This window comes from Myiozetetes cayanensis, unplaced genomic scaffold, assembly GCF_022539395.1.
Source record: "Myiozetetes cayanensis isolate MyiCay16 unplaced genomic scaffold, myiCay2020 scf4, whole genome shotgun sequence".
Classification (NCBI taxonomy): Eukaryota; Metazoa; Chordata; class Aves; order Passeriformes; family Tyrannidae; genus Myiozetetes; species Myiozetetes cayanensis.
Window position 1 is genome coordinate 47,269,889 of NW_026087631.1, and position 21,966 is coordinate 47,291,854.

A 21,966-nucleotide genomic window follows, 5' to 3' on the forward strand; every position below is an offset into this window, starting at 1 on the left:
TCTTATGCACTGCTCTTCTTTGGAGGAGGGATTACTCACAGGTTGTGCTGTTCGCTCCTACGTGAGCAACAGCGTGTGCTCTTTTCCTCTTTTTGTTTGCAATTCACCTTCTGTTGGTGTTAGACAGCCTTCATCTGAGGTGGGTCAGTTTGCCCTGCAAACTTTTTCCATGTGAACCTCTGCTTGTCAGAGCGCAGCAAATAGGAACCAGTTTTTGGCAGCTGCCAGCAGATGCCCTTCTGGGGGTGGGAGAGGCTGGGAGTCACAGGGGCATTCCTCCAGGATAGCTGTCAGCCTTGTTGTGGCTTAGCCCACTCTGCTGTCCATACTTTTTCAACTGTCATTCCTCAGTACAACACTGTTCAATCCACGATACAGGGAGAATATCCATATTCCCCACTCCCCACCCTGTGCAAATGATTTTTGTAGGTTATGAATATAAATAATACTCCAATGCTGCAAACACTAGCAAACTGCCTCTGGTGTGTTGCAAGCTTTTTCTCTACCCTTTTGAAGTGGTGGAGGAGTAGACTAGTGGTGTGAAGTATTCAAGTGTTGGAATGAGAGGCTTCCTTACAGGGAGGTGTTTTAAGTCCTGAGGACAGCAAAGCAAAACAGACCTCATAAGGCCATTGGAAGCACAGGTACTTAGTGAGATTGCAGTTATTTTCTGTCTCTTCGTTACCCTAAAAGAACAGTAAGAAGGAAAGTTTCCTCTGCTTTCAAGAAAGATGAAGAACTTTCTTACTTCTTACTGGAGAACTCCAGTAATAAGCTCCAAAATAATGTTGTTCTCTCTTCATTAAGACATTTTTACTTGCTTAACAAATAATTACACAAGGACAAAATAGTTTGATTTCAGTGCAGTTTACTGCTGATTTCACTATTAACTCTGAAAGAATAACTACAAGTAGTATTTGTTTGAGCCTGGTCAGATGATATAACATTTTAAAAGTAATGATTTCTTAAAAAACCACCATTTCACTACAGTAATAGATCCTGCAAATGTCCTCAGAAACACTTTGTTTGACTGTGAAAATGAACTCATATAAAAATTCCCTTTCCAAATGTGGTAAACACTAAGGTTTCAGGGACAGTAGATGAAAAACAAAGTTCCAGGAATTCACCTGAAATAGAAATAATGCCGTAGATTTTCCAGCATTCACTTATTTGGAAGAATGAAGAGAAAATAAAAAGGTTATGTCTTGTAATATCCTGGACAACTGGACAATTTTTTTCTATTCAGCATTTTTTCAGAAAGGAAGTATTTTCCTGCTTTAAATGGTGGTTTCTTCAGCTGTCTTGTTTTTCATGGTCTAGAAGGTTTGTAATTTCCTTTGCCCTCTCATGTAAAAAAGAACCATCATCTTTCAAAACAAAATATGCGAACAACGACATGCTTATTCTTGAAAAGAAAATAAATTCTATTTCTAACTAGTTTTGTTTCTGGCAGGAATACTTTAAAATCATATTACATATCCCAAACAGATCCATTTTCTACTTGATGACTTTTGTGTAGATGAATTAAAAAAAAATTATATAAATTAGTCTCTTTTAGTGGAGTCTTGGTTCTGCTTCATGATTTTGGTATTCAGACTGTTTCTCTTCATATGGACTGTAAGGGAGTTGTTGTCTTTGTTAAATATACCTGTGATGGAAGAAGTAGATTTTTGTTGTTGTTGTCTGTTTGTTCCAAAGCTGGCATAATTAATAATTAATAACTCTGCTTTCTGTCATATACTTCATAGATGTCAGTAGCTATGACGGTCCTTCCTCACTGATGGGAAAACCAGTGCCTCATCTTGAAGAGGTATCGATGTGATGTTTGAATAGCTTTCTGCTTTAAAAAGAAAGTTCATATATTTCTGTAGCAGCATAAAGAAATTAAATATTTATATTGTTTTATAGCATATGTTAAGTAGATCCAAAACATAGATTATCTGAGAATTTTCCTGTTGTTCTATTGCACACAAACTCTGTGTGTGCGCCTGTGTGTTTAAGGGGCAGATGATGGTGTTCTGTTCTGCAATTCCTCCCTGGTACAGTCTTCTCTGCAATCCATACTCTTGATCAGCAATGCAGTGCAGACAGCAGCCTGTTTAAGCCTGCTGATACCTTTATGCTCTCAGACAATGGGGTGATGCTCTGCTTTACAAAATTCTCAGGGTAGAATTTGAATTGCACATCAGAGGAGCCCTCGTATATATTGGGTGAGCAGAAAGGCTCAGTCCACCAGAGTCCTTTTTGTCCTTACAAATGAAGGATGTCTACTTTGCAAATAAAGAAAGAAGGGTTAAGAAAGCCTTAGGCATCCTTTCATATCAAAACAATGGGCTATTTGAGTATCACATGCTCATAGCAGAAAAGAGAAAACTAGATTGAGTCTCTGTCTGGCCAGAAAGGGCTGTCTGCCACTCCTTGCTCGTTTGGAGCTTGGAACAAGGAGAATGGATCAGTTAGAATTTTGTTCCTAGTATCCTAAAGCAGCCTGTGGGGATACTTCAGTGTAGTTATAGCTTCCAAATATTCTTAACGTCAAAATAGCCTGAAAACTAATTCTAGAGCAAATGTCTGCCTGCATAATCCTGAGTGCGTAGTTGAGATAAAACTTGTTCTAGCTATGTATATTGGGATCTCCTTTGCTTTGAATTTACATTCTCCCTTCAACAGAGAGCAGATTGTCATTTACTCTAAATCAGATCTAAAATAGTGTTTCTCAGAGGGCATCAATTCAGTTATGCAGAGTAGATTTATTTCCTGTACTTGGGCTGCTTTGGAAGTATGTAATTCAAGTCAAAATGTGAGGTGGCAACCAAAGGTGCTAGTGCTTGCTTCCTTCTAGAGTAGATGCGCAGTTATTTTTCCACCTGAAATACCTGTGTTCTTAATCAGTTTTCCCTGAATGAGATGTAGGGGAGGATTGTGGGGACTGTTTAAGATGACATTTGGCATAGGAGCATATTGAAGTTTTTCCTGAAGGGCATGAAACATCTGACATAGCTGTGCTAGTCCCACACTTGACTACAAAATGCTCTAGCTTAAAACTTTGATTTTTTTTTTTTTTTTTTTTTTTACCTCTGAGGTGGTTAGCTATGTCAACAAAATGATTTGTAGCTGCATGTGATAGAACTTAATGTTAGTTACCGTCTTCTAGAAGAAAGAATAAAGTCTGTTGCAAAAGCTGCTGCTTTAATACGAGTACTCACATTTCTGGTGCCAAGAGTAGCTTGGAGTATGTGTCCCACCAGTTATCAAGATATGATTCTCTTTCCAATTCACTTCATATTAAAACAGTGTAAAAGTATAGACTGGGGAGAGAGACCTGGGAAAAGAACTAAATTAGTAGTGCAGGCCAGAAGATTACCTCACCCTGAGTCCTCGGGTTTTTTGGTCTAGAATAGTCTATGTGCTGCTTGTTTGGGGCTGTGTTACAAGGAACACCAGGGTAAAGGCCTGTAAAAAGTACAGTGTTTTTCAAAGGGAATAATGATACTTAAGAGCACATAATATCTGAACAAACAGGCATTGAAAAGCATATAATTCTGCACATTATACAGTAGCATGGAATATACATACTAGTAAGGTAGCAGATACAGTAGTTGTGAAATTACTGTGTAAAATAGGAGTCTTTTGCAACAGGGTGCTGCTCTATGTGGGACTCCTTCACATGTAATGATTACCTAATTTTATCTCAATAGTCCATGAGTGACCAGAGGGGATCAGGGAGGGGTAGAGTGTTCCAACAACCCAAACCAGGAGGATGTGCTGAGATGTACTTTTAATGGAGCAACATTTCTAAGCTCTTAGGGGTAAAACTGATAAAGAGGGATGCTGTCATGGTTTAGGCCCAGCTGGCAACTAAGTCCTACACAGCCAACTGCTCACTTGCCTGTGGTGGGATGGGGGAGAGAATCAGAAGACTAAAAGTGAGAAAACTCGTGGATTGAGGTATGGACAATTTAGGGAAAGCAAAAGCCAAGAACACAAGCAAAGGATAACAAGTAATTCGTTCACTGCTTCCTATGGGCAGGCAGGTGTTTAGCTGTCTTCAGGAAAGCAGGGCTCCATCATGTTGTAATAGTGACTTGGGAAGAAAAACGTCATCACTCCAAATGTCTCCCCCTTCATTCTTCCAACTTCCTTATGTGCTGAGCATGGACACCATATGGGATAGGATATCCCTATAGTCAGTTGGGGTCAACTGTCCCAGCTGTGTCCCCTCCCACCTCCTTGTGCACCCTCAACCTCCTTGCTGGTGGGGTGGGGAGCAGAAAAGGCTCTAACTGTATGTAAGCACTGATCAGCAACAGCTTAAGCATCCCTGTATTATCAGCACTGTTTCCAGTGCAAATTTAAAGTAGTAGTCCATGCTAGCTGTTATGGAGAAAATGAACTCTACCCCTGCCAAAAACAGCACAGATGCTCAGCTGTTTGTATTCAAACTGAGGAATTGTTGGGCAAAGGGACAGGTGGGCATGTCAAGTGTGCCTGTTGCAGGGATGAGGTGGTGATAGGTTTAAGTGTCTCATTAGAGGTAGTAGATGTCTTGTTTTCTGCTTCTTTTCGTGTGTGCAACCAGTGGATAAACTAAAAATAAAAAAATGCATACTTGAGAATTGACACTGAAAAGGTGAACAATGTTTTCCGTCATCCCTCTTTCAGAACATGTGAGAATGCTTTTTGATCCAATTAATGTAGATCACAGATTGGGAGATTCAGCTAGCACTGCACATTTTACAGGCATTGTCTTGTGAGAGCTGAGAGGTAGGAGTTTTCTTCATAAGAAACAGGATTTTCTTGCTGAATAACTTGCAAGATGGGTATTCTAGATTCATTACTGACATAATTATGTGTTTTTAAAGTATTTTGGAAACAGACGGTCTGATGTTCAAATATTTATGTAGGAAAGTGACCCCACTTAACCTCAACAAAACATCAACATTGCTAGTTAGGACAAAGCTAGGTCTGTGAATCTGAAATTTGAAGTCTTGCTTGGAGAATAAGAAAGGCAGGAGATACATCCAAATATGGCATGCCACACTCTCATCCAGAGATTCAGACTGCAGAGGGGAAAGACAGATTTCTAAGCAAGTTGCTGATAATGCTTGTATCTCCTTATATCTCCTCCTTATCAGAGGAAGAAGCCTCTGTTTGACTAAGTAAACAGGAAAAGCCATATGAAGAGAATGGTAATCCTTGTTACATAGTCTGTTTAATCTCTTATGGTATAGTGAATGATTTGTTTAAACCACTTCTTGATAGATAAAATAATCTAAATCATAATTGACTTTCTGGAAACATAGTGCTGGTTAAACAGCTCTTTTCCTTCCCATTTGGCTGAAGAGGGTATTGTATGGACTTTGTTTAGGCATCATAATTTTAAAATATGGACAGCTCTGACACAGTATACCCAGTTGTCTTCCTTCAAATTACACTGCTGAGAGAGAACAGGGAGATTTGCAGAAAGGGATGGGGATGTTGTTGCAGGGGACAAGACAGAGAGCATTCTTTCTAAATACTTTAAATTTCTTTTAAACCATTTAAAATATGAAGAAAATAAATCTTTTATGTAAGGGCCCTGACTTCGAAATATTTCAGTTTATTTTGCTGAGACCTGGAATACTGACATGCTTAAAAATTAAAGGCCAAGTTTTCAGGTTATAGTTCTCTGTCATTGTAAGAGAGGCTGCATACTGACTAATTCTCTTCTACTTTTGTTTGTCTTATTGTGGCATAGAACTACGTCAAATACTAGCATGTCTCTCAATCTGAGTATCTTCAGCAACACTGAAAATGTTAGTGTCTTGCTGTGTAAATGCACTGTGATGGTACAGCCCTAGGCAGATGACAATCCTGTATTGTGCATCACTGAATTTAGTCTTACTTTATGTAAGCTGGACAAATACACGTGATTTTCTTCAAGAACTTGAAATGGTCTTCCTTTTTTGCCTTTCCCAAATATATTTAGGTAGGCTATGTTAAGAGTATAAACAAGAGAACCTTTCATTATTGCAAAAGGTAGACCTGTAGGTATGAGACCACTTGCATCAAAAAGGAGATAATAGCACTCCTACAAGAGCATGTCTGATTTGAGATAAGTAAAATTAACAAACATTAAATCACAAAATTAGTCAGGAGTGTACTTCCAGTGTCTTGTGGGTTAGGTTTCATGTTCATCAGCAAGCCTAACTCTTGACTACTGTAGAAGTCAACCAAAGCTAACAAAACAAGGCATTAAGCACACCTCCACAGGTACACCACCTACCAGTTTATCACAAATGCTAATATTTGTGGTATAGATAGGTTATCAAAAGCAGAAGCCCAGGAAAAATAAACTACAAGAAAAAGCAGGAATCTCATGAAAGCAGCTTGTTGCTTGGCTCACTGGTAGAGACACTTGCCATCCTTGAGGTTTTTGTCTTCCGTTGCCTTGTTTCTGCGTCTCCCCACATTACACTAAAAAAATTGAAATAAATTGTGGTAGTGTTGTAATTATTTCTTTTTCCTCAGTCAAAAGGTCGTTGTAAGGTGCTTCTTGGCTTGGCAGTGAAAGTTAGAAAGGTTTTATATTGCCAGGCATATATTTGTGTGCTTTTTGTTTGGGTCAGTCTAATAGCTTATGTACTGTAAAACTTGGTCTGGAAGCTGAACTACAGGATGCTAATTGCCAGTAACTTGCTTAATAAATGACAAATTAGATTGTATTTTGCCCTATAATTTGTCCTCCTTTCTTAGATTTTCTTTAATCTGTCCAGGAAGTTTTGGTTCCTTGATTGTGCAGTTCTGTTTTTGCTTCATCCGCCTACCTTTCCAAATTTTTCATTTTCACCTTGCTGGTGTTGGGAAGGTTTTGGTTTTGTGCGTGTGAGGCATGGGAAAAAAAAAAAGAAAAAAAAACTTCTGTTGCATCTTATTGTTCAATCCTATGCATGTTAATAGAGGCTTGAATAGCATGTTATGTGCTATCGTACTCTCTAGAATCTAACAGATAAGTGTAACTTCTTAAATTTCTAAGTGCTGCAGGTTAGAGGTGAATATTCCCAAGAACTTCTTGGCTTTTGGAAGGAAGAATGGTATGCCTTGTTTACTCAAAGAGAATTAGTGTATGGCTTTAGAGGAGGGGGTGGGCTTCTCTTTACCTCATAAAGAAAATTAACTTTTTTGAAGAAAATTGCATTCTGGTCTTGCCTATGTTGCTTGAGGAGCAACCAAGTGCTCTGAATTGGCTTGATAGAAGAATGTACATTGGGCTTCTCCACCCTCACACACCTACCCAAGCTACCAAGTGCTTGCTGTGCACGCAGGTCCCAGACGTCAGAAATGCCGAGGAATGTACCTATTTTTTGATTTTGAACAGATAGGTATTTCTGTTTTATGGATGTGAACAAATATATGAGCAACTTACACTGAAAATTGTCTCTCCCTTTGAAAATCTGTTTGTCTTACATGAAGCCTGTTCTTCTTTGTCCCTGTCTGGAAAGAGGTGGTGTGTGTCTGTATGGAAAAGTACTCGTATGTTAAATCTTATCACTCAGTCTTGATGGGGTGCACTAGCCATGGCTACTGCATTTTAATTTGATTCTATGGAGTAACAATTGAAATTGTGAGAAGTGGAGTAGGATCTAACTTAAGCAACGGCAGGGAAAAATTGTGAAACACAAGAATCTGATTTCATACAGTTATATCCACTTGTGTGGGTTTGGGCTGCATGCCAGTGTTATCAAGGATATTTTGGCATGTAATACAAGTGGTCTGTGCTGACCCTTTTTTAAAAATTACTCTTATTGTTATCACAGTAGTTCTTTGGGAGATTCCAATCCCCACTTGTGACTCCACTGCAGTTGGCTCTGGAGAGCTAGAAAAAAAGATACTTCCCCTGATGCTGGCTTCAGCCATGCAAGGGTGACTCACTTGTGATATTGGTAAGTTTTTAGACTTTAATTCTGGAACTCTTTCAACTCTGGTTTTAGTGGCTTTCTCTGTCTTGCTTTGTCAGGAAATACTGTGTTGTACGTCATTATTTTTGCTGGAATCCTTCGTAGTGCCCTGGTGACTAGAGGAAGTTGCTGGAAACATTTATCTTGTAAAATTTACTGTCCAAAATGAACTGAGCTCCTCCCAAAGTCCTACGTAGAGACTATTGCTTCCACACTTAAAAGCCTTTTTTGTCTTTTCACCTCCATTTTGATTATGGATGAAATAACAGTGAATAACCTGACTCTTGCCGTAATTCACAAACATTTGGTAGAAAACTGAAGCAATAAAAACACAGATATTCATGGATATTTAGTATACAAGTGGAAGAACAGAATCTTGGCCATAAAGAAAGGGTCTCCCTTACTTTCTGTGAGTTTTTGTGACGCTTTTCATTTGGTGCAAGGGCAGCATTGATTTCTTCTTTTTTTTCCCTTCCCCTTTTAAACAAAAGAAAATTATTTATTCCACAGTTAGTAGTGGAAATGGTAGTTCTCTCTTTTAGTCAAGTATAACATTTTCTGATGGAAGGTCAGTTTAGATTCAAAATTATGTTGCTTGTGCTTTTGCATAGCCTAAATTTGACTTGTTTGAGTGTGGTCTTAAATTACTCAGTGAAATGTTCTATGTTGTTGGAATGACCTAACTACCTTTTACTGCAGGATGTCTGTGTTTCAGGCATCCTGTGCTGAGTTTTTCAAACTGTAAGTATGACTGCGGAAATCCAGACACACTCTTTTCAGGAATTAGTTATTTTCTCATATTTTTAAAATCTCTTCCCAAGTTTATATCAGTGATTGCTGTTGTCTTCCTTTTTAGGACTTTGTCCACTTCTGATTAAAAATACAAGTTTGATTAAGCCCTTCTCAAGCATATGAGAAAGCAATTTTTTCTGATGACAAAGCAATGCATCAAACAGGATGTAATTTTAAAGCTTTTTCCTTCTTGCTTCTGTTGAACCTTTGTGCTGTTCTGTGGCCGATGTTAGCTGAATTCTGTTTGTCTTTGAAAAACCATATAGACAACTGCTGCTGCTAATTCTTTACTGTAGAAATTAGGTTGAACCCTAACTTCAGACAGTAAAGTGAAGCTGATACAGGCTTGTAACATAAGCAAAGGACATGTGGTAGCAGCAATAAAGAATGTGAAAAGAGTTGAGATCACTTAGTTTTGTTGCTCTTATTCACTTGCAGTGACTTTCCCATTTGTGATCTTGATACTTGTGCTGTAACAAGTAGTCATAGTTTCTCCCTGCAAATGTGATGAAAATCCAAAGTTGTAGTAAAAGCTAAAATGCTTTCTTTCACCTTGGGAGGTAGACACCTCAGGCTATGGGGGAGGAGTTTCTGCTGCTTGCTTCCTGCCAGAAGGATGGCAGCTTCTCCCTGCCATACTAGGAGTGAATTCCTCCTCAAAAACTGTTCACAAATGTCTTTGCACTGACTCTCTGAAGACTGCTCATAGTCAGTCCTTGTTCTTGGGCACTCTCAGTGTATTCTCAGGGTGCAGCTCCTTGCAGACTGTTTTTGCTTTCTCCTGTCTCAGGCTTTTCCCTTTGCAATAAACAAGGCCTGTGAAATTTGTCAGCAGAGTGAAGGTCTGTTTACCAAAATTTAAATGTAAATTAGTAATCTCTCTTGACCTCTTGTTTCTAGTTTTCCTATGGATGAGTATAAACTTGAGCATGATGCTGACCTATATTCTATTACAATTTAACTACAGACATTTTAGTGTACGTTAACAGGATGCTCTGAACAGCATGGTGAGTTAAAAGGTCAATTATATTGGAGTACCTCCATTTATGGGAGCCCCTGGTGGTCTAGTGGTAAGGGCGCGGCGCTGTCACCGCGGAGGCCCGGGTTCGATTCCCGGTCAGGGCCACTCCCCGGGCAGGTGGAGCTCGTTAGCCCTTAAAGGCAATCCATCTACGTCCTGAGGACCTCGCTGCCACCATCCAAGCTCGCTTGGCCCCGGCAGATGAACTTTAGGATTAAAGGGTGAGCTCAGTTCTGCGCACACTGTGTCTCACCTAAAAAATCCAATGCGCAGGCTGGAAGGTGTAGAGACCTTCCCTGGATCTTCGCTCGCGAAGACTGGCCATTATTATATTACCTCCATTTATAGCAATTGTCTTGAGTATTAGTTACCCTTTTCTTACCTCCTACCCTTCATTTTGCATTTTCTTCCAGTTTCTCTTTAGTATCACAGTAGTTTTGATGACCATGATTTCACAGTTCTAGTGCAGCAAGCTGCTATGACATATCCGGCCAGTTTCCCTCAGCCCAGCTAGCCTATTAAGTCTCCCTCAAAAGTTTCAGGCTTACTTTTCCCACATTTTGCAAAAGTTATGATTTCTTCAGCATAGATAGTAACCTGCAGCCATGGCCTGCTGGCCTTCTTGACCTCACAGGATTCTGTTGGCATTCACGGTTTAAGTGAATCTCAGCACTGTGTTTAACCTTAGATTGAAGAGGCTTGCCCTGCTTCAGCTCTGCTTCTGCTTTGTAAGCCATAAACATCATTTACCATGGCATCCTAGATCACAATTTGAACATCACTATGCTAGAGTAAAGTTTTGTATTACTGCTGTCCAGAAAGAACTTTTCTAAACATCTCTTGTTTACACCTAGATTTTGCTGCTTTCCCTGTGTCTACAAAGCTAACATGGGGTTGATTATATCCATATTTAATGAGTTGGAATGCAGACAGCTTTCAGGTTTTGCATAGATGTAATCTAAGGTTGTGAGCCAGTACTGGTGATAATGTCCTTCAGTAATTTGTGTGGTGTTCCTGATGGGGGTGGGGGGGCAGGGGGGAGGGGGGGGCAGGATGAGTTGCAAGTTGTTTAACCACAGGGAAACAGTGAAACCTTGAGGGACCTTGACGCCATGCTCATTTGGTGAATGTTTTGCTCAATGCCTCCACCTCCAAACAGCATGATCTGCTGCAGTCTGTAGCTATCTTGAAGCAGTCCAGGCCTGATATGGCTGTTGGGCAGCAGCAGGTTATTTGTTGTTTGGACATCCTTTCCTTTTTTTTCGGGGAAGAGTAGTCTAGATGGATCTATCCCATCCACAATCATCCACAACTCCTGCTTGGTGATAAGTGGCTGCTTCTGATCATCAGAGATATGATCAAGTTTGTCTTGAGGCGTTAGTGGAGGCCTTTGTCTAAAGGACATAATTAGTTGAACAGTTCTCAGAACTGCAGGTTTGGGCTGGAAGACCTGGAATACTGATTTTTTTTTTTTTTTTTAATGTGACTGTTGAATCCATGGTGTTGGGAAAAATTAAGTTTATTGTTCAAGTCACTAGTACTGTCACTGTTGAAGCCTGCATGTTTTTGGTAGTGTGCCAGTGGTAGTGAACCTTCAAGTTTTCAGTGGGGTGTGTGTGCATGGTCTTATTTAATGCTACTCCCACTGTCTTGCTGGCAAAAGTTCTGCAATATAAAGTACTGAGTATTGTCTTTATGGAAGGGAGTTGTGGAATCCAGGTGGTTGGTTGTTACAGATCATCTGTGTTTGGTTGCAGTGGTAATGCCAATTTTATTCTGGTAGTGACCTTTGAGGTGGCAGTGACCTCAAAACATAAACTTGTCTATACCCTGGGCATTCATTACATACAGTAAACATCTCGTGCTGCTGTTGTTAATTAATTTTTTCCCCCCTCCTTAATACCTTTGTACAGGGACGTTTAAGATACAATGGGTGTTTTCCATCCTAAATCAATGTTTTCCCTGTTTTATAAATAGGCTGTTAACATTAGCTTCAGGCTCAGTGGTGGCATGCAAAGTTTTGACTTCATAATAATTTCAAAGTGTGCTGTTCATCTGTTTTTAGAGTGTTCCAAAGTTCACACAGAACTGAATATAGGATACTACTTTACCATGTTAAAGGAAAACTACTTCTTAAAAGACAAAATTTTTAATGAGGTAAACATGGTTTAGACTTTTGGTTGTCTTGGGGAAAAAAATGCAACCACTGATGTAAGTATGAAAAATTAGCTAATGGGCATGGTTGGAAACTACTTTCCATAAGCATTTCTTGCTGTAGTTGTTGTTTGGTAGGCAAGATTAAGCAGAGGTGTTTACGTTTTTACACAGTGATAATATGTTTGCCAAGTAATACAGTAGTATGCTAGCTCATAGGCCTGCAAGTTATTTTAAATGATTGGTAAAGATAGAGTGTATGATTCTGATACCAATATCAAGTTATGTAGGGTGAGATTACCTTGCACACTGAAGACTACCCAGCTCCCACAATAAGCTCTTCCATTTTTTTCCCTATATGTAACTTCATCTGTTGACTTCTTCTGTGGATGTAAAACAGCTAATGTGTGTTCCTGACTAAAAGTATATATACATGGGAAAAGAGTCAGTGGTCAAGGAACACATGCATTTTCCAAATACAGTTGGTGGTATATTTCCTGATTTTAGGATAATGTGTGTGTAGTGGATGAGGCATTCTCAAAAGGCACATGGCAAAAAGCTATTCTACAGCACCATTTTTAAAGCTGTGAGATATTACTGTAATCCAGTTCTGACATTTTTATATTTTCTGTAAAATATAAACAATACCCAGTGGTGATGGATGGTTGCATTTCCATCAAATCCTTCAATTGCAAGTATAAACTTAAAGTGATTTTTTTGGGGTTGGTTTGGGTTTTTTTTCTAACCACTAGAATTACTGAACATGTCCCCCTCTCTTCCACTCTCCCTCCCTTCCCACTTCAGCATTTCACTTGGCTGGTTCTGGTAGTTCTTGTTCATTTTGGCCTGTATGTTTTCAAAATGTGTCTTTGGGCTTGGGTACATTGAGGATAATGTTTTTTAACACTGTGTGACAATAGAAATGAATTAAGCTAGTGAGATATCATTGATGATGCTTGTTTAGTGCAGTAATTTTGCTGTTTAGCCTCTTAGATTAGTGAAATCTACTATTCCAAGATTCCCTTGACTTGAGGAACTAAAAACCTAGCTGCTGCTGCTTCTCCACATACCACTGTTATTTCTCCTCTTTATTGCTTTGGAGTTTGAATTTTCTTTTGTTTTATTCTAAAGTGTTGGGTTTTGTTGTTGAGTCTTTTTTTTTTATGACAAGCATATATACTTGTGCTGGCAAATACTACATTGTAATAGTGCAAATTTTCATTTATCACACAGCTGTACAGTCACAGAATGTTTTTAGTTAATGGATTGGATGCCGTCAAGCAGATTTTGGCAAAAAGTGCTTTGTAAAATTCACAGATTTCTTAATGCTTTCCTCCTGATGGCATTTGGCACAGTCTTCTTCCTAAAGTACAGCAGCTGAGAACATTATTTTATTGGCTGTTAAATAATTTTTTAGGTATGTTTGTGGTGAGTGTTCAACAAAAGCAAAATCACTCTGTTAAATAGCTTTATTTTATACATTGTCTTAATGCTCCAACTGCTTTTCTAAACACATTTTTGCAGAATGCAAAGCCTCTGCACATTGAAAATGTCAGCAGGACTTGAATTGCTGGTCACATGCCGATTTGAAAACAGTAGAACATTTCAAACTGCAGCAACTGAAGGGAAAAGATGAAACATGCCTGTTCTATAAATAGCTTCTTTAATGAAAACATGCCTTTCCACCTGCAACTCTTTTGTTGTCTTTAGATAATTATGAATGAGCTGTTAAACTAAAAAGCGTTCTTCAGTGTTCTTGGAGATTTTTGGAATGGATAAGTATTTCCAACCAAGATTTTGTAATTTTGGGTAAAAGAAATTTTCCCTTTGAAGGGAAGTACCTCTTTAGGGTGAGGCCTTGCAGGTTTTAGCTGAAAAGACTTCTTCTGCACCTTTGGACCTCTGAGTGAAATGTTATTATATTCAAGTCCCCACACAGGTAATTCCCTCTGTCTTCTTGCAGGGGCATGTAACATCTTGCTTCTTGGCAGGCTATGAATTACTGCTGATGAACACCTCCTAGCAAAGCGCAGTGCATCAACTTTTTACCTGCTACTGACTTTTCATACTTTACTTGGAGAATATTAGGTGGTCAGGGTAAAAAAAGATTAAGGCTGTGTCTACAGGAGGGGAACAGCTCTCCCTGTTCAGTATACTGCAGTGTTGGGAGCAGTGGAGAAGGTGTCATTTGATGTCTGGTATGTTAATTATAACAACCCTACCGAAGCTTCTGAGCTGAAATTTCCTGAATTGTTTTCTCTGGTTATGTTGAAATGTTTTTAAAGGTTATATTTACTAACAATAATTTATTTCTTTAAAAACACACAAATAGAAAAAGAGGAGGAAAACAATGTTCCATAATTACAAGGCATTCCTGATGGGATAGTTAATACACAGCTTCTACATCTTTAACCTGCAGGGACAGCTGATATTTTTATTTAAACTCTCTGAGAGTTAAGAAGTGTAAGGTACGTTGACTCTATTAGTGCTGTCATTGTTTAGATGAGAGTCTGTGTTTCTAAAACTTGCTTCTTGCAACACGAATTCTTAAACTCGGTGGAGCGGAAGCCATGAGCCATGTTTGTGTCTGAAAAGGGATTTAAGGGCAGGTCTGCTTTTAAGTCTGAATATTTCTGGAGACCTTCATGTTTCTGGGAGGATTTTAACTTTTTGAATGTTTGAATTACATACTGAGAAATTAAAAGTGGTAGTATTGTTGGGATAGCTGGGTGGTCTCTTTCATTATTTTATATCCATGTAATGGAATATCTTTTACTAGGCCTTCTTCTGCTGGAATTAGTAGGAGTTCAGATACTTACTAAGAGTAGGATCAGGCTCTTTCACTGTACAAACATTAGACTTTGCCTCAGCTCATGGATTAGAGAGGTTTTTTTGTGTGCTTCTTAGAAAATTGATACTAAAAAAAACTCCCATGCAGTTTCTTTGGTACCATCAATCCAAATTTCCCTTAGTGGGAATGAACCTGAAACCAATAGAGCTAGTTAAGTTTTAACGAAGTTTCTCTTTTTGAGAGAAGGTCTTTGGAGGAACGTGCTGTGACTACTTAAAAACCAAAGGGAAAGGCAGAGGGAGAAGCTCGTGATGAGAGGGACAGTTCCACTCCCATTTTCTCAGCAAGAGTTGAGTGGAGATGAGCAAGAATGCTGCGTAGACCTGGGCTTGTTCATCCTCTCCCCTTCCTGTCTGTGCACTTGACAGTTTACTGCCTCTTCAGCCTCAATTCTTACCTGCTTTACCTGGTACACATTCTCTTGTAAAGTCAAGGTTAGTGTGTGCATGACTTTCTCCAGGATAGAGTATTAGACTACTGCAGTTGAATGTAATCCAGCCAGGAATGCTGACAGCACAGCCTGCTCTGAAACATACAATATAAACAAATGGAAAAAAATGAGGGATTTTCCTCTCTGTTTCCTCTAAGTTGAAGAACCTTTTAAAAATTACTGGGGGTACAGCATTTTTTATTAGACCTGTGTATATATTTCTTTTCTTTCCCCCCTGTCTAATCTTCATGTGACAATGCTTACTACAATACACTTTTCTGGTATTTCAAGAATATTACATCAGTTTTTGACTTCGAGGGAGTGTGGGTTTATATTGTTTCCATTGTAAGTAGCTAATGTATAACACCTTATTTGTTTCTATCCAAGATTTTATATGTACTGTCCAAATCTAATACTGGTATGGCATATGAGATCTAGTTGCTTTGCCCTGTATCTGTGCCTCTGACTTAATGCTTGAACTGAAATCAGTGTCATGCTTACGTAAAGTCAAAAAGAAACCCTCTATCACTGCTATTCAGTGATAAAGCATTGAGAGCCAAACCTGGGCCTTCATGTTGGGCAAACAGATGGGTTTAGGTTGGATCTTCAGCATTTAAGACCTTGTGCTGTGTCTACACATGGTGTCTTTGCTGAAGCAAACGTCTTATAGTATACCATATCTCCTTACAGTATAAACAAGCATAGCTCTTTTTCCTTGTGCTTTGTTATGCTGCATGGAAAACAGGACCATAGTGCAGATGTCTGGAACAGTTGTCTCATTCAGCGTTACAAATCTGACATCCTGTGTACTGGTAACTGCAGCAGTTTGTACGTCTGAAGAGCTGCACAGATGTGGCTGGGTCGCTTGGGGGAAGGTGAGCTTTAACATGAGCTCAGTGGTGGGAGAGTTGAAAGCAAAGAAATTAAATTACTTGTATCAGTGAGTCAGTTGAGACTAGGGCTTGTGTTCATGCCACTAGAGTGCAGTACTTCCCTCTCACTTATTGAGAGAATGGTTGCATTTACTGGTAGGTGCTGAGGCTCCCTGGTAGGGGGTTTGGAAAATTTGCTGCCAATTTACTGAGGTATAGGAGTTTCACCTCAGTCCTTATGGGATGTTACCGTGCTTCTGCAGCTGTCGTCTATCAAGTAAATATTTCTCTCACTGTCAGACTTCTATGAATGTTGTGACAGAATGGCAGTGGGCTTATAAACTAACTTTTTACTCCCCTTTTGATTTCATCTCATTGGAGATGAAAGCAGTATATACAAAGGAAAGGATTAATCATATTTGTAATTAAGCAATTCTTGAAGATGTGCTATTTCTCAGAAATAGCCAATGACTTTTACTCTACTAATAAAAGATTCTTGATAATGAGATATATTTTACCTCTATCATTAAGTTCTCTTTTTTTCCTTGCACAGGTTTCCACTTGAGCGGCACAGTAACAGAGCCTGCAATGCAATCGGAGCCAGAAACTGTTTGCAATGTAGCTATCAGTTTTGATCGTTGCAAGATTACCTCAGTGACCTGTAGCTGTGGAAACAAGGACATATTTTACTGTGCTCATGTTGTGGCACTCTCTTTATACCGGATCCGCAAGCCAGATCAGGTCAAACTGCATCTCCCCATTTCAGAGACACTCTTTCAAATGAACAGAGACCAACTACAAAAGTTTGTACAGTATTTGATCACAGTACACCACACAGAAGTTTTGCCTACTGCTCAAAAATTAGCAGATGAAATTCTTTCTCAGAATTCAGAAATCAATCAAGTCCATGGTGAGTTTGATACTTGTTCTTCCTTTTGCTTCATCCCCTCTTACATTGTAAGCTTTTTTGTGGCATTGAGGAACATGACCTGCGTGGTTGTATTTCAGGCTGAATCATTGTGATTTTATGGTGTTTACTAAAGAGGATTTTGTTATTGAACCTTTGTTTCAAGATATTTAGAAAACATTTCTTTCTCTTTGGAAAAGAGAAAAGAATAAACAGCTTGATGTCTCCAGCATTGTTAGTGTGTGCCCTGATATGCTTCATGCTTGTATTTTCCAGCTATTAAAAACTGAGTAGTGGTGTTCTCTATATAGTGGTGTTCTTTTATATTGTTTAAAAGTAAGTCTTGCCAACTTACCGCTAATGGTGTCTTTTTATTATTTTGTTCTCTGTAGTAATGTTCCAACATTTTAATTGTGTATAGAATCATAGAATTAACTGGGTTGGAAGAGACCTCCAAGATCATCACGTCCAACCCTTGATCCAGCCCCACTGTGATTACTAGATCATGGCACTCATCTTAAAAACCTCCAGGGACGGTGAATCCACCACCTCTCTGGGCAGGCCATTCCAATGCCTGATCACTCTCTCTGTAAAGAACTTCTTTCTAATATCCAACCTAAGCCTCCCCTGGCAGAGCTTAAGCCTGTGCCCTCTGTAATTTTGTTTTAATGGTAAAGCATAAAAGCAAGTAGGTGTTACTGGTTTTTTTGTTCATTAAATATATTTCTGTTAACCTTTGGGAATTTGTTTCTATATGAAGTCAGGAGAAATATAAATCCTGTATTTCAGTGCTTTTTTCCTGTTAGTGCTGAAGCAGCTACAGTATAGCAAAGATCTTGATCTTTCCCACTCTTTTAGCTGCATAGGGTTTTAATGGCTCTGTTTTTTGTAGTGAACAATTTCTATTTGTTAAAGGATGATGGATATGACTTCAGGCTTCTGACATGGCTTTTTAAATGGACCCTGTTGAACTGAAAGCAGGTAGTTGTGCGTTCGAGGTGACCCAACTAGTATTAGAGTACTGTATTCCTGTTAGGTCAGCTCGTAGAAATGTCCTCTTGGGTGACCAGAGCTGTAAGCATAAGGACAACTTAGAGGGGAAGAGTAAGTTATCTAAATACCTACAAATATCTTTTTCTTTTTTTTTTTCATTGAAGGAACAGGTCCTGTGTTAAATATTTAAGAGGCATGACCATTATTCAAAGAATTTGCAATACAAACAGAAGCAAGAAGAAAGAAAAGCACATGTATGTTATTTACATTGCAGGCAGAACAAAATGAGAATGTTTCCAGTAATAGGACTCATCTGCTGCGTAGCCGCTCTCCTTAGGGTGATCTGACCCTGGCAGGCCCAGACAGGTGATGTTGCAAGAAAATGAATTCAGGAGCAGTGCTTTTTTTGGCATTGGGGGTTGTGGGAATGTGGCCAGAGGCAAGGCTGTTGCTGTGTTGTTGAAGGTAATGAGAAGGTCAGAGCTGCCTGGTGACAATGGAAAGGAAGTGAAACTTAAAGGAGATACAGGACATTGAGCAGTAGAGGAAAACGCTCAGATTTGTGCACTGAGGGCATGTGTCATGTGAGAGCTGTTAACAACCTGAACATGAGGAGCTAAGGGGTAAGGAAGAATTAGAGTATGAGAGAAGCACAGAAGATTCAAAAGTCAAGGGTGATTAGAAAAGAGGAAGGCAGGGGTGGGAAACAAAGGACAGATGATGGCTATATTAGTCTGTATTAGCTATACTGTAGTTAATGTAAGAGAAATGACAGGCTCTTGCAGTGACTTGATTAATATGAAGTCTGCAATTATACTAATTGTAAGCATGTTAGTCTTTGTCAGCTATTTTCTTACTGTCAAAATACCTCATTACTCATTATTTATAAAGTATTTTTAGAGATTTGAGATTTATATCACAGCTCAAATAGCAAAAAGAATGGGAAATAAAAAACTAAGTTGATGATCAGTTACGAAATTTAACAGTGAATCTGAGTAGGTTAGTTTGATACCACCACAAAACTGAAATATTTCTTACATGTATTGCTGTTCTCCTAGTCAGCAAGATTGCAATATTATATTGACTGTCACTATTTCTTAATAAAATGCCAAAACCTAAAGGAGAAAATCCAAGCAGTGTAAGAAAATAAACTGCTATTACCAAAGAAAGCTGGGTTACAAAAGACATTCTGTAGTTTCCGACTTTTCTTCTCGGACACATAAAAACATGGCCTGAATTTTTTTAATGTTCACAATACTAAAAAATTAGTTTTTTCCTTAAATGTAAATGTAAATTCCTCCGATTATGTAGCAAGTAAGTGTTCTTCTGGAATTCATAATATAATTCTGTTATTTTGATCTTTAATCAAATTCCTTAAATTCAAAATAATAAAATTAACGAAAAGAAATCTGTGAAAAATACCCAAAAGAAATGTCTCTGGTTCTAATATCGTAGGGTGATGAATCTAAGATGACCCTTCACTCTATCCTATCTCTTGTACTTCACATGTTAAGTTTAATATGAAACTGTCCTGTACACCTGTATTGTGATGAACAGTTTGACCTCGCTGAACTGGTGTCTGAAGAGAAATTATATTATTAAATGCTACTTGAAGGCACAGATGGGTGAAAGGAAAAATTTGCTTGTAAAAGTAAGAGGAGACCAGGCACAGAAACAGCAGAAACAGCTTTGATTAAAGATAAGCCCTGAATCTGGAGTGGGATGAGGAAATTCCTTTCAATGTGACTTAAAGGTGTTTTAATTTCAGGGTGGTTCTGTACAGGACTTGAGCTGTTAAATTTTTAATTTTTCTTGCATGATGACTGTACTAGTTCTAGTTTTCATATATTTGCAGTAATACACAAAAGAAATCACCTCTTGAATACTATTTATTTGTATGTATGAATGGTCTGGGACATAGAAGAGCTCTGACCACAGTGTTCTTGTCTTGCTTATGAGCTGAATAATAACAGATGATTAGATGGAACAACCCTGCAGTACTTTCCTTTCACAAAAGGCGAACTGGGTAATCATTCATTTGCTCAAAATTCTGTGTTGTGCAGCATTTGATGACTGGTTTTGGCCTGATGACGCGGGTTTTGAAATAATCAATCACTTTGAGTTCCTTGGTGGATACAAATGATGCAATGTCCTTCTTGCTTCATGGCTGAGCCTCTCTGCAGGAAAAAGTAAGAGGATGCTGTTGGAAGCACAGGAATGTATTGTTTAGTCACTAGCTTCTGGAGAGACAACTGATTTACTGGGAATCCTCTTCTGTATTTGCCATTCTCTTTTCAGTTGGTGGTGATTACATTTCAAGAGTGTTTTGCATGGTTTTAGAGCATAAAAGCACATCTTCCATCTCATGTACTGACGTTCTCATGTGACACTGCTACAGCTGTGCATGTTCCTGATGATTTCAAAACTGCAGTTCTATAGTGTGTGTAACCTCCTGTACTGAAGACAGTATAGGAAAGTATTAATGCTGATACCCTGATGTCTGCACTGCAGAACTGTTGGCCTCACATTGGGTTTCAAGAGCTTTCACACTGAGTTTCAATGTGAAAGCTCTTATGGGAAGCTGGGTGTAACTTCAGATCCTGCTTAGATGAGACTTTTTTCCTCCCTGTTAATTTTTGTACTGTTGTAGAAGAGAAGGCAGTCAGGTGTGTATGCTAGGAAGAGAGCAGTCAGGATGACAATGGGTTATCAGCTGTGTTTGTCATCTTGTATATTTCTTTTCATAGGTATGAAACTTTCACTTGAATAAATTGGTTAGAAGGTCAAACTGTGTTCGTGAGAATTTGAGTAGAAATGGGAAAGTAACTGCAAGATGGGAGGAAAGAGAGATGGAAGGTCTGTTTTCATATTAATCTCATATTAGAGTTAATTTCTTATTATGTGCATAGTGGAAAAGAGTCTGTCTTTTTTGATATAAGGACATCCTGGCAAACCTATTAAATTTTTAACTTGTAACTGTCCTTTTTCTTTTTCTGAGTGTGTAGTGCTGATGTTACAATCTCTGCTCTTAGAAGAACTATATGGATTTCTGCAGAGTTTCTCCCATTCTCTGATTGTCCTACTTGCAAAAAAGGTCACTTGCCAGTACAAACCCACATGCAGATGAGCTTAAATTTAAGGGGGAGAACCTGGGAGAAAGCAGGTGAAGTATATTTGTCTTCTGAGTAGGAGAGATATCTTGTTTCTATAGTTTTTTCTGTATTTGTCCAGGCAAATATAGGTACATCCTCAGCAAACATATTAGCAGTGCTGGAGAAAGCATTCAAGAAGGAAACATCTATCAAAAAAAAACCTTCAAAGAAAATTTCAGAATATCTAGTGCTGTTCTTATATATTTTAAGTTCAAAAGGGGCAATCTAGAGGTATAGGTGAATATGTGTTAAAATGTACTTAATGTATTTAACTGAAATTACTGGGGTCTTAGTGGAAAATTGTAGGGTAGAGTAGGGCTGAACAACAGAATAGAATAGAATCTATTGGTGATCTACTAGTAAAGGGATTGTTAAATGTTAAAGAAGATAAATTATTTAAAAAATTATGAAATCTTTCACAAGACCCTGCCTAAATTGGAAAAATTGGTTGAGAGATTAGTTGCAAAATAAGAATGTACGACATATCAGGTGAGTTTCCTTTCAAGAAGGATGAAAACAAAGTACTTAAGTGCTTAGTATGCAAATTGTTTGGTGACCCAAATTGTTTGGAGTAGCCAAAACTAGAGATATCTCAGAAATTCAAGTAGAAGTAAATAAGTAGTACAATGTAAAAAAAAAATTGAAAGATCGGTAGCTGCAAAATGAAAAAGTAAAGTAAAATGAAAAAATAATTTATGAAAGTCATAATTTTAGGAAAGGTATTTTCAGACACATTAAACATAAATATAAAAATTGTTATATAGAGGGCGATCAAATTTTGTTAAAAGACATATAAGGTAAAATTATTTAAAATAAAGCAGCTTATCTATACTTATTGCTATATGTATGATGTTTGT

The 21,966-nt window shown here is 38.4% G+C and overlaps 1 protein-coding gene across 2 annotated transcripts in view; it reads left to right on the plus strand.

Moving 5' to 3' along the window:
* ZSWIM6 (zinc finger SWIM-type containing 6) overlaps positions 1-21,966 on the plus strand; it is a 112,769-nt gene that overhangs the window by 45,075 nt on the left and 45,728 nt on the right. For both annotated transcript variants that reach the window (XM_050330047.1, XM_050330048.1), the window contains exon 2: positions 16,611-16,967. In XM_050330047.1, coding sequence (XP_050186004.1) covers positions 16,611-16,967 — 357 coding nt within the window. The remainder of the gene's footprint in view (positions 1-16,610; positions 16,968-21,966) is intronic.